The sequence below is a fragment of the Asterias amurensis genome, chromosome 9, assembly GCF_032118995.1.
Source record: "Asterias amurensis chromosome 9, ASM3211899v1".
Classification (NCBI taxonomy): Eukaryota; Metazoa; Echinodermata; class Asteroidea; order Forcipulatida; family Asteriidae; genus Asterias; species Asterias amurensis.
Window position 1 is genome coordinate 11761732 of NC_092656.1, and position 12276 is coordinate 11774007.

The following is a 12276-nucleotide window of genomic DNA, read 5'->3' on the forward strand; positions in this document are numbered from 1 at the left end:
CTTTGTAAACAACACACGAGCGTGCACGGACGATGAGCCTCTTTATCTTGCTGAACATGCTGAAGTGAAAGGTAACTTGACTGAGTTCATACATTGCACAAATTATGTCAACATATTCGTAGGTAGTCGAGTTGGTTATTTCTAATAGTACCGTAGTTTGACTTTTTAAACTTATTTCGGGTTGAAATGTTACGTAGGCCTACATGCAGGGTGTGTGTGACATAGCCCCATAAATCGGTCCAATCCACTCCGTATCCTTGAGTGGATTGGACCGATTTATGGGGCTATGTGTGACAGTGTGTGTGATGTACATGGCCATGGGCATGTCAGATGTCTTCATGGGCTGCTTCATTGATATACAATACATACATAATTAGTGATGGTTAATGTTTGTAATGGTTGCATGTGTATGTTTTGTAACTTACTGTTACTGATTTAGTGGCATGTATCAATAACTGGGTACCTGGGGAAAGTAGACAATTTAATTAAAAATAGGTATCAAATTGTTGTGTTAGGATGGGACTTCCAATTTAATCATCGCTGCACATCTCTATTATCATTATGCGGCATTAACAGGGCATCCCATATCAGTCTAGTTGGTACAGCATCTTTAGAATGGGGTCCCAGACTCGCGAGTCCTCTACGATTGTTCCATGACCTTTTCTCAGGTTACGGTGAAGAGAGCCAAGTGTACCAGTGAAAATTCCCTTCAAACTTGCAGATGATGTTGTTTTTGTATACTGGAAGTTGCTTGGTTATATATAGTTGCAATAATCATAACCATTGATCCTCCTTAAGGTCTAGAAGTGTCAAGACAAAGAGCTTTGGTCTTGGAATGTTGACGTTTGTCACGTCCTCACTGCAGCACTGCACATCTTGGAACATGATCTCTTTGCTCTTCTCATGAACTACTACGAAGCGAAGGCGATTACCTCCATGCCCCCTGGTCATTGCCTTGGTGCCCTTGAAATGCTCCAGTAGATTAAAATTATACAATATCCTCATACACTGTAGGGTGCCCTTTACCAAAGAGAAAATGTCTTAGTGCCCTTGCCCTTTAAAACACAAAGCATACCGGCCAACTGTCACATTGTTTGTCACCCCGTAATTATTTATTTGGCACTTTTTTTGCAGGTTAAAACACATACATAGTGAAGTCTATGATATGGCTCTGTTTGGTCAATGGAGACGGTGTTACAGACTTCATGCTGTAGCCTCGGCGCTTCCTTCATTGTGTAGCAGACTTTGGGATGTATCAGCAGCATGCTTCTCAGATGTCAACAAATTACCAATTCTTACCCTTTTTACGAAGGTACAGTTCAATCACTGTTCTTGGTGTGGAATTCAGCAGGGCTAGAGTTAGGTGGGGGGGTGGGTCCACAAGATTACAGGACTTCTTGTAGCTCAGAATCTGTACTGGACTGGGAAAATATTTACAAGACCAAAATAAAAATGAAAAGAGAATAGAATGAAAGTGAGAACACAATTCAATATCTGAACTGTTTCATTTGAGCAAAACACAGATTATTTATCTCTTCTGTTTTATGTTTGATACTCAAAGATTAGAAGATATTTTGTGAGACTCAATCTTTTCTTTTGAACAAAATTCTTTTGACACAAAGATGTCGATTTTGACAAAAATACGATCATCGAGTCCACTTGTCCCGTTTTGAATTTACTGGCCAAGTGGCACTGATACCACTGGCCTTGGTGATGTCACTGGCCATATAAAAATTAAAAACCACAGTACAAAGTTGTGTGTGCATGGTTGGCATTTTCCTTTCTTTGCAAAACAAAGTTGATGGCATGTTACACCTACAAGTACTTGTATTTGTTATCCAATGACATAGGACATACGTACAACTTTTTATAAACAAATTGACTTTTTTTTATACACTATATGAAGATGAGTTTAGAGACTTTCCCCTACCACTTTTGTAAAGACCAGCTTACAGCTATTGGAAAGTTAGTGAATTGGTGAACTCCATTTACCTTAGCTCTTCTAAAGGCAAATATTTTAATACCAAACTGGTGCATCCACCATAAGCCAACTATACTTAACTTGTTTTTCTGTCATATCAAAACAGGACAACTGCTCACTCTGTGATGATGCTAAAGATGTATTGAAGAAGTATAACAACCAAGTAAGTACAAGTTTTTTAATTTGTATCAACCCCAGAAAATGAACCATGTTTCCCATTATACCATACAGTTAGTTGCACAAAATGTAGCTATAGACGATGTGACCTATGTTTACATTCAAACCGCCCTCTGTTGACAAAACACTATATACGTCATGTTTCGCCGGGCACTGAGTTGCGTAGTCATAGTAAGTTTGCGTACACTTTCTAGCTGGCTGCCAAAACACAAAGGTTTTGCCCGGCGGTATGCGCGCGAATCATGTTATGGTTTTCGTGTGACGTCAGAGGTCACATCGTCTATAGAGCCAGTAAGGAATCACCATGTGCTATTCATAATATAACTAGCATTCAGTGTGCACAAACAAGTGTACTTGCACAGTCTAAATATTTTGCTGTGGAAAATGTTTGGATGAAATAGCCCCATCCCAATGTGTTCATTTTGTGGTGGTAGTAGGCTCACTTCCTTGCTGCTGGCCCCACCTACAAAATCGCCACAGCAATCAAATGAGTGCGAGGAGAAAGCCCTTTAAATGGGCTTTTCCCTGTTCAATTAGTCGGCCCTCTTTTCATATTCAGACAGTTTTTTTTGGGTAGGGGCAGTTGGTTGGGGCCCCAATTAGATCATCTGTTATTATAAAACAAATTCATTTGTATTGGTACACAAGAAACCATGTGACTTTAAAATTGTCTTTGTTTAAAAAAAAGTGCCTTATTGAGCACCTCCAATATTTCATGCAAATTCTTATATTTACAGACCATTAATTTATACAGTTATTTTAAATGGCTAAAATATTTAATCTGTTCAGCACTGTGTAAACAATCTTTGATGAATAAGAGCGCTCTTTAAATGTTTTTGTATTGTATTTTATTGTATTGTTGTTTTGTATTGTGTTGTATTGTATTGTATTTTTTTTTTTATTGTATTGTGTTTCTTGTTTTGTATTGTGGTGTTTTGCAATGTATTGGATAGTATTGTATTGTATTGTGAATTGTCACTGTCTGTTTCGGCTGATTAGGCATCAAGCAGATTAGGTGTTTTGTTCTTACCAATTTTCTCTTTTTGTTCAACCTTAAAATAGCATTCTCTAAAACGTGTCTTAATTAGTCATAACCAAAATCTACCCACTTTCCTGTATATCTGAACTTTTCATTTATGCCTATTGTTTGTTAGTGTTTGTTTTTAATTTCAAACATGCTTTGTCATGACCACTGACAGGAAAGAGACACTGCTGAAACTGTTATGTTTATCCCCCTATCTAAATCATGAGATACTATCCCATTTGGATCTTAGTTATCCCAATGTGTATATAGTCAATAGAGACACTGTTGTGAGTTTTGTAGCTTGACTATCACAATCATAACATATAACTATCCCAATTGGAACTTAGTTATCCCAATGTGGGTATTATCAATAGAGACACTGATACGAGTTTTGTATTTCTACTATCACAATCACTATTCCAAATTGAACTTACTTATCCCAATGTGGGTATTATCAAAAGAGACAGTATCGAGAGTTGTAATACTTTACTCGCACAATTCAGGAGATAAAACTATCCCAATTGGAACTTACTAGTTCATAATGTGAATATCAAAATGGACACTGTTCATGAGAGTAAAGGGGTTTACTATTACAATCAGAAGATACATTTAACTATTTCAATTGGAGCTTGGTTATCTTAATCACTTTCAGTGTGTTATCACCATTGAAAGTGTAATGGTTATGGCTATACTTTGCTTTTGTAATTACTTACTTTTGTAATCTTTATTAACTTGTATTTCTCTTGTGTTTTCATCTCAAAGCGCACAGAGACTTCTCTGTGATTGTGATATGCGCTATACAAAAATGGTTCATTTATTTACAATCACAATCAAAAGTTCTTTATAGACCTAACTATCCCAATTGGAACTTAGTTTTCAAAGGATATGTTGAGAGTATTATGGCCATACTATCTCAATCAGGAGGTATAACTACCCAATAGGAACTTGGTTATCCCAATGTAGGTACTATGTGTTCTTTATCAGGAACTTCAAATGTGTTGACAGGACATCACCATGTACTGCCTACGTGTTTATACCCACACGATGATCAGCTAGCATTACATTCAAAGGAAGTCCTTCAAATGACAGGTTTACCCGTCCCACGCCTTCATGATGAATCTGTTATTTGTCGATTCTCACTAATTTAATCATTTCCAACGTCTCTATCTTGACACGACATCTATGAGCACATTACTTAGAGGGACATTGCAATGGTAACAACAAGACACACTTATTTGATTTCTACAAATAAACGGTTAAAGTAAAACTTTTATACAAAAGCTGTGTCTTTCATTTTAGATACATTTATTTCATGTCAACACCAATCAATACAGTGTGATAACATTGTTCAGTCAACATACAATAACTTGTACTGAGGAAAACTTAATCCAGTTAGTGAACAATAAATAAAAAATAGTTTGACGTTAACATGTAGGAAAAAGAAGAAGCAAAAGCTTCTTTTTCCTCTTCCCTAAAGACAAGGACAATTTACACAAAAACGTACGCTAACAAACAATGACGTACACTAACAAACAATTGATGATGAGATTGTGTGTTAAAAAATAGGGAATGTGTCCCCAAAACTTTCTTTAGATTTCTTCGTCAAAAGGGAGTGATCTAAAACTCCCTTTCAACAGACAAAAAGCCATTACTATAAAATCCATTTTCAATGGATCAGTTTTTTCAGATAGATAGGAGTTCAAATCTTATGCCAATTATACCATCTGCTGTGCTGCTATTTATATAGCGATAAAGTATAACTAAGTTGTTTTGGGGGACCGTTTGATTGTTTTATTACTGTATAACTACTAGACATAAAAAAAATATTACCTGTGAAAATTTTCATTTAAAAAGTGGTAGCGTTTTGAGAGTTTTCGCAAGCGTACGGATACAGATACAGATATGATAACCGTATCCGTTCACGCCAGCCACGTGTTGGATTTTGTTTCGCAAACTATATGTTTCACTTGAGTGCGCTCGCATTCATCACGAGTGTTTTTCTGACAAACATGACCAATAGAGACCCCGTGTTTTATCATGGTTTTATACACTGCATTTTTTCATCGTTTTGCTTGCAAATAACTAACAATTTTCTGTCTATAGCAAGCACGATACCATTGAAAATAATTCCGTGGGAAATTTTTTTGATTTGGGACAAAAGTACAGCTAAACGTCTGCAAAACAGTATCCGTTTTTCCTCGACGTGTATGAGCTCCCATATCAGTTGGTAATGCCCATGCAAAATACGGTAGTCGCGGATACGCGTCACGTGAACGTCCATGCAGGAAGAGTAATTCGTATTAAAGGAACACGTTGCCTTGGATCGGACGAGTTGGTCAAAACAAAAGCGTTTGTAACCGTGTTTTATATAATGCATATGGTTGGAAAGATGTTTTAAAAGTAGAATACAATGATCCACACAAGTTTGCTTCGAAATTGCGTGGTTTTCCTTCTACTGTGCGAACTAACACGGTCGGCCATTTATGGGAGTCAAAATTTTGACCCGCATAAATGGCCGACGTGCTAGTCGACGAGGTAAATGGAAAACCACGCAATTTCGAGTCATGTTTGTGTGGATCTGTGTATTCTACTTTTACAACATCTTTCTACCCATATGCATTTTATAAAAAACGGTTACAAACGCTTTTCAAAGACCAACTCGACCGATCCAAGGCAACGTGTTCCTTTAATAAATACCTTGGACGGTTTCAAGTCTCTGATTGGTCAAAACCCGGTCACGTGTGGGAGTGTTAACGGTGGTATAAAGACCGGCTTTGGAAAATAGCGAATAAGTGGCCACTAAATCAGCATACATTGTGTAAACCTTGCGCGTTGCACTGTATCGCACGCTTAGTTATATCCCTGCAAGTTTCATTGCAACTTCGCGCACTTCGCGTACGCGCGCTGAAAATGTATCAATTTTGAGTGCGCGCGTGTAACATGTGCGCGCGTATAAACTGACGACGCCGAGCTCGTGCGCGCGTTTTAATGCACAAGGAATAGCTATCGTCCAATCATTTGCCTCCTTTGACCCCAGTGAAGGCGCTGAACAGATCATTATTTCAAAGAGTCACTGGTCTCAAAGATCAGTAATGTGATTAACGCACGAAAGAGATGGGAACCATCAAAAGCTCGAATATGGCCCCTGAACATGTTTGGAAGTGCCGCCGAGAGAAAAGTTACAAAATTTGGACAATTTTAGCCGTTTAATTCGCTAAAAAAGGTATTTATTAATGGGAATAACAGTGTTCGTACCCGGTCTTCACTGCGTGGTAATGACCTTGGTTGGTGGCTGGCGCTGTTAACGGACCTCGCCTCCGGCTCGGTCCGTTAACAGCGCCAGCCACCAACCTGGTCATTACTACGCAGTGAAGACCGGGTACACCCACTGTCATTCCCTAATTATAATACACGATTGCGAAGCGTTGCCAACAGTAACCCTTTTCAGATTCCACTTTTTGGGATAAACTCTCCATAACCACATTGTTTCAAAGTGTATTTTCAAAATGCTTTAAATTATTGAAAGGTGCTATAATTCTAACCAAGTACTTTTTTATTGCGATATAAACTTACACCATCCCTTTTCAAATAGCATTCTCTAAAATGTGTCATACTTCAATACCAATTATTAAATCTGCCCACTTTCCGGAGTATATTTCTAATTTCAAACATGCTTTGTCATGACCACTGACAGGAAAGAGACACTGCTGAAAATATTGTGGTATTTAAAGATGCTATGTCAGATTTTTGGCCCCAAACATTAAAAAAATATATTTTTTTTATCACCCGCTCTAACGAAAAAAGTTTTACTTTAAATGGTCAGGAACCATGAAACAAATTTAAAACGTTTCTTACAAAACACACAAGAATTGGTCACTTGTCGGGATCCGGCAAAAACTATTTTTGAGCACTTTATTTCACTGCTACTAATAATTGGCGGACTTTTTTCGAGCAATGGCTCAAATGAAAGCTTGTAACTTTCTCGACCCCCATCAAAATACCTATTGAATTTTAAATCAACACTTTGGGGTCAAATCGCCCAAAAATCTAACATAGCATCTTTAAATCAGGAGATATAAAAAACTATGTGGTTTTCAACTTAAATCCCAAATGCAGGTATTATCAAAATAGATATAAATATATAGCTTGCTATCACAATCATGAGATATAACTAGCCCAATTTGAACTTTGTTATCCCAATATTATTAATAAATATATATATTTTTGTAGAATTTGCTATCACATACATAAGATATATCTCCTCCAACTTGGAACTTAGTTATCCCAATATGGGTATTATCAAAAGAGATACTTTAGACATTTTTATAGCTTTACTATCACAGTCAGAATTTATAACTGTCCCGAATTGGAACTTTATAATTTACTTTACTAAGTTGTTATGATGTGTCTGAGGGGGAATCCCCGTCCATGCAATACACAGTGTAGGCAATGTTACTTCCTTTGAGTCATATCCGAGGAGAGCACATAAAAACATGTTATGTTCAGTCGGTTTGTGAGGATATGTCAGAAACGCTTTGACAGTTTGAGAAAAAAGGATGAATTTGTGAAAGAATCTATTGGTAAGTTGAACTTGAATTTTGCAGATTTTACTTATTTTTTTAAAGTATGATACACATGTATGCCATACTTTAACAAAAATCTCCTTGCATTTTTGTTTTTGTGTGTGCCTTTTTAAATGTGGTTATGTTCTATAAAAGATGTGTAAACTTTTCGAAAGTGATATGTTTCTTCCTAACTCTATGTTTCAAGTTTTTAAATCTAGAGCTGTATTCAATGTGTTTTTGCTTCTTAATGATGTAAACATTTCTAATGTTCCTTATGTAAAGTTAATGTTAAATTTTAGAACTTTAATCAATGTTTTCAAAAAGGTAAATTTGTTAACTGTTTTGAAGTTTTAACTGTTGTTTTGATCAGTAAACTTTTCAGTTTTCCCCTTCTTTTTAATGACTGGTACTTAGAATTTATTTTTAGATAAAAGTACCCCTGGCTGTTTACTCCAATGTGATTCAGCCAATGGACTGCAATATGTTTTTGGGGATATAGTCTCAACCCCCTCTCTCTATTTCTCTCTTTATTTCCCCCAGTTTGTTTTAGAGGAAGTCTACATCGACAAGCCAGAAAACAGAGACTATTTCTCCAAGTATCGCTACGATATTCCCGTCTTCCATTTCAACGGAGAATTTCTCATGAAGCACCGAGTGGACGAAGGACTCTTCACGGAAACCCTTGACAAGTACGAACAGGAAATCATCAAAGACTGAGTTATTCGTTATCTGCAATCTTCGGAGAAAGAAAATACCGCCCAGTTCCAGCAAAGGTTTCCGCTACTTCAAATCTATTATCGCAATTGTACAGACAGACATAAGAACTTGGCCAATTTACAGGAACAGTCAACATTTGTTGAGGCTATTTAATTACAAGTGAGTCCATTTACTCTTTCCCCAGCAGTCAAGGTACCCACTAAAATCTGAAGTTGATCGATTCATATTTTCTTTGAGATATTTGATCGAATTTAGAAACCATTGGTGGTATGGCTGTATCTAGGTTACAAATCAGCAGAATCTTGGGTCTGTTCTCAAATGCAAAGGCGAGAGCTCCAATACATTCAGGCAGGAAAATATTGTCCTTGGAAGCTGCCAGTAACTACTGGCAGCCAACCACTTTACATCCACGATACACAACAGGAGCCCATCATGTAGTTGCCAGTGGGTTGAAATTGCATCATTTACCCATCGAAACTGCATTTAAACAGTTAGAAGAGTCTAGACAAGTTACTGTACACACTGATGCCTCCGCAAGGCATGGCTTTGGTTGTGTGTGGGGCAACAAATGGGCCCGTGGTTCGTGGGGTTCGAAATGCCTACATAGACAAAACTGTATGGAATACCTGGAAACTTCTGCCATGGTAATCGCTATGGAAGTATGGGGATTCCAGTGGCGTGGATGTCAAGTCACCATTCATTGCGATAATCACTCAGTGGTGAAGAGATTCAACGGGGAGTGCAAGAAGAAGAACACAACAATAGAGCAGCTGTTCACTCGGATGACGTCTCAGGCTAAAAGACACAACATCTTCTTGAAGGTGGTCCTTGCGGACACCGAGAGTGACGTACATCGAGGGACAGATGGACTGTCCAAAGGGAGTTTGGATAAATTCTTGAAGTACATCCCTGATGCGGAGACCGTCGCTTGTAAGATCCCCGGACACTTAGATTTAGTTGGAATTGCCTTTGTTTCACAACAATGCTTTATAAAATAACTTTGAAAAGATACCTGCATGCAGGGCAGGAGTTAAGCATGCAAGTTTGCTTGAAATTTGTTGTGATCGGATTATGATTATGGTTATAAAACGAATCGTTCGACCCTCCCACACAATCCCCGCAAAGTCTTTTCTAGTCTGGAAAATCGTAGCTCTTGGTCACGTCCATGGACTTTTGACCGGACGATCGAGGGTTACGATTATCTGTATAGGTATATTAATACCATGGAAGCAAACTACTGGGAAAAGCATTTGCCGATTTCAAGCATGGACTGTATGCCAGCAGTGGGCATTATCTGTGAAGGCATTATTTAGGATTAGTAACGATAAAACAAAATATTTGGTTGTATAAGAAGAAACTACTATTCAATAGTAAACGAGCCAACACTCACCCTAAGAGATATACACATGGTTGTACCCGCAAGTTTACTATTTATTTTTTATATAACTGACATACAGATCCTTGTCATTTGATTGGTGGAACTTACTTCACGTGACATCCACTATTACTCCCATCCGCACCGGCGATCAAAAAGACCTATTCGCCCATGAGGAATAGCATTTCCCATACAACAGTTAGGATCATCCTTGTTCCCAATGTTTTTGAGCAGTACAGCGCCGCCGCTAAAACAAAGGAGCACCTGTGCAAAGATTGTGATCCGATTTCCGATTACGCGGCGCTGCTATATGATTTTTGGTTGTCAGTAATTTGTGTGATTTTTCATAATGGTTAAAATACATCGAATGACAAGGATCTAAATGTCAGTTATATAAAACAAATATTGAGTGGCTTTAATTCGTGGAATGGAAGGAATATTATGTCCCACTAAATATTTGTATATTAGTTTCTTCTTATGTCTCCACACCATGCAAAGCTTTAAACAATACTTGTTTGGTGTTAGTTTGAAAGCTTGCTGAATTAGAAAAATTTATACTTTCCTAGAACCTGTTTTTATGTGAAACATTTCCCCTTGAATTGAAGTTATGTTTGAGAAAAACTGTATCTGAAAGTCTAAAAATTATAACTGCAACAGTTGCTGATTTATGTTGTTCCAACCAAAAGCATGCCGAGCATTGTGCATGGTTTTCCCACTATTTTCTCCCGACTTCCACGGATTAAGCTTACATTTTCACTGGTTTTGTCCGTTACCAATTCTGTATTGTACCTTTAATTTTGTTATACTCTTTTAAAAACTGTTATGTTGACTGCGACACGCATTACATAAAGTTATAATGTACAATGTTATTTTGGAAAAGTAAATCCATACAATATCGGTGAATGGTTTGAACTTTATAATCTGTGACAGATTTAACACATAGTCGATTTGTGTTTGATAATAACCAAACCTTCAGTTTTGTATGTCGAGAGGAAAGGATGTAAAGAAAAAAATTTTGAACAGTAGTCTGCCTCACTTCACCAGAATGTGTGTAACAATGGGCATTAACCCGGAACACATAAAGTCACACTTCAATTCTCTTTAAAATATATAACTGGGTAAAAACCAACTCCAACACCCAGTATAGCCGCACTGTGACATCCATGTAACATCAATAGCGACCTCTGTCGTCATCATGCCTCTTCATTGTTGCAGCATTGACCTTTATACCCATGTTTAGTGTGCAATGACCGAAGCAGGACTTGAACCGGAAACATACACAATAGAGACCGACTAGATTACTGCGGCTGTGGTAGGTGGGCAGGACACCGTTTTGTAGAGCTGCCACCATTGAGGGCAATATTTGGAATAAGATTCAACCTGATACGAGAATGTATTTTTTTTTTTTATCAGGGAGATTTTCAAACGCGTTCGTAAGAATACGGAAACATTGGTGCATTTTCAGGGAACGTTCTGCAGAATCAGAGAGAGTTGCTAATTTGGGGTTTTATTTTGTACAATAATCGGGTAGATGTTAGAACCTCAATCAATTTAATAGGGGAAAGGGTTCATAATCAGGGAGATTTTCAAGATATCTGGTTTATAATCAGGGAACTTTCTTTGCAGAATATAGGCAGCTCTGCATTACATTAACACGGAGTTGTTTGTTCAAGTATCGGCCTGTAATGTTATTGTATACAACTTGTACACTTTTTAGTAATTTGTGGAGTGCTATGGATACTCGGGTACCTCTTTGTATTGACGAAATAATGACAACTACATGTTTAAGAGGAATGTCAATTCCTACCTTCAGCTCCACTGAGTTTCTGCATGTCTATATTTTCTTCCTTGTAGCCCTTAACCTAGAGTGGCTTTTAGCCTTGCTTTGGGCGACTGGCATAAAAAAAAATTACAAATTTGATATTTTGTATTCAAGTCAAAAGCGGCATATGAATCGTATGAATTTCGTTTCAACAGTGATAAGGATGAGAAACCAGACAAATCAATCGTGAGAAAATGGAAGAAATCTAAAGATTGATATAATTAATTTAAAAATCTTTTTAATAAGTTGGTTTTATTCATGTTTTAACACAAATCAAACAAATTAAATATGAACACGTTATTTGAGTCAATGGTCCTCAAAAGATATAACACGATTTTATTTTAAAAAAAAATGCGAAGGAAAACGGTTCGAGGTGTTTAAAGCCTGCATTAAAATAATTGCCATTGTTACATAGTTGTTAATAGCATGACTTTAGTTTCGTAATTATGTGAAAACAGGTTATTCCAAATCATTTTACAAAACCTTAGTTACAAGATGCAGCGCCAGTGTTTCGCTAGAGAATTACGAACATTAAATTTCGTTGAGTTACCGAAAGTAACCTATATTTTACATTACAATTTTGACTAGCAATAAAAATGTTAAACTAATTGCACA

At 37.2% G+C, this 12276-nt stretch overlaps 1 protein-coding gene across 4 annotated transcripts; it reads left to right on the top strand.

The window, feature by feature from the left end:
* Window positions 1-26: 26 nt before the first annotated feature.
* Window positions 27-12274, top strand: LOC139941563 (glutaredoxin-like protein C5orf63 homolog). Of its 4 annotated transcripts, XM_071938122.1 has the most exons (5): window positions 58-71; window positions 799-924; window positions 1135-1312; window positions 2088-2144; window positions 8288-12274. In XM_071938122.1, the coding sequence occupies exons 3-5, from the start codon at window positions 1166-1168 to the stop codon at window positions 8462-8464; spliced, it is 381 nt and encodes a 126-aa protein (XP_071794223.1). In that variant the 5' UTR covers window positions 58-71; window positions 799-924; window positions 1135-1165; the 3' UTR covers window positions 8465-12274. The 4 variants fall into 4 exon arrangements, with proteins under 4 accessions (XP_071794222.1, XP_071794223.1, XP_071794224.1 ...); XM_071938121.1 differs by lacking the exon at window positions 799-924 and having other exon boundaries at window positions 27-71; XM_071938123.1 differs by lacking the exons at window positions 58-71; window positions 799-924 and adding an exon at window positions 76-122.
* The last annotated feature ends 2 nt before the right edge of the window (window positions 12275-12276 follow it).

What these genes read in the sequence shown, in the direction of transcription:
- LOC139941563 (XM_071938120.1), top strand. An exon ending in TTCTTACCCTTTTTACGAAG is followed by an intron (nt 1,313 to 2,087) that starts GTACAGTTCAAT and finishes ATATCAAAACAG; the next exon opens with GACAACTGCTCACTCTGTGA. An exon ending in TGAAGAAGTATAACAACCAA is followed by an intron (nt 2,145 to 8,287) that starts GTAAGTACAAGT and finishes TATTTCCCCCAG; the next exon opens with TTTGTTTTAGAGGAAGTCTA.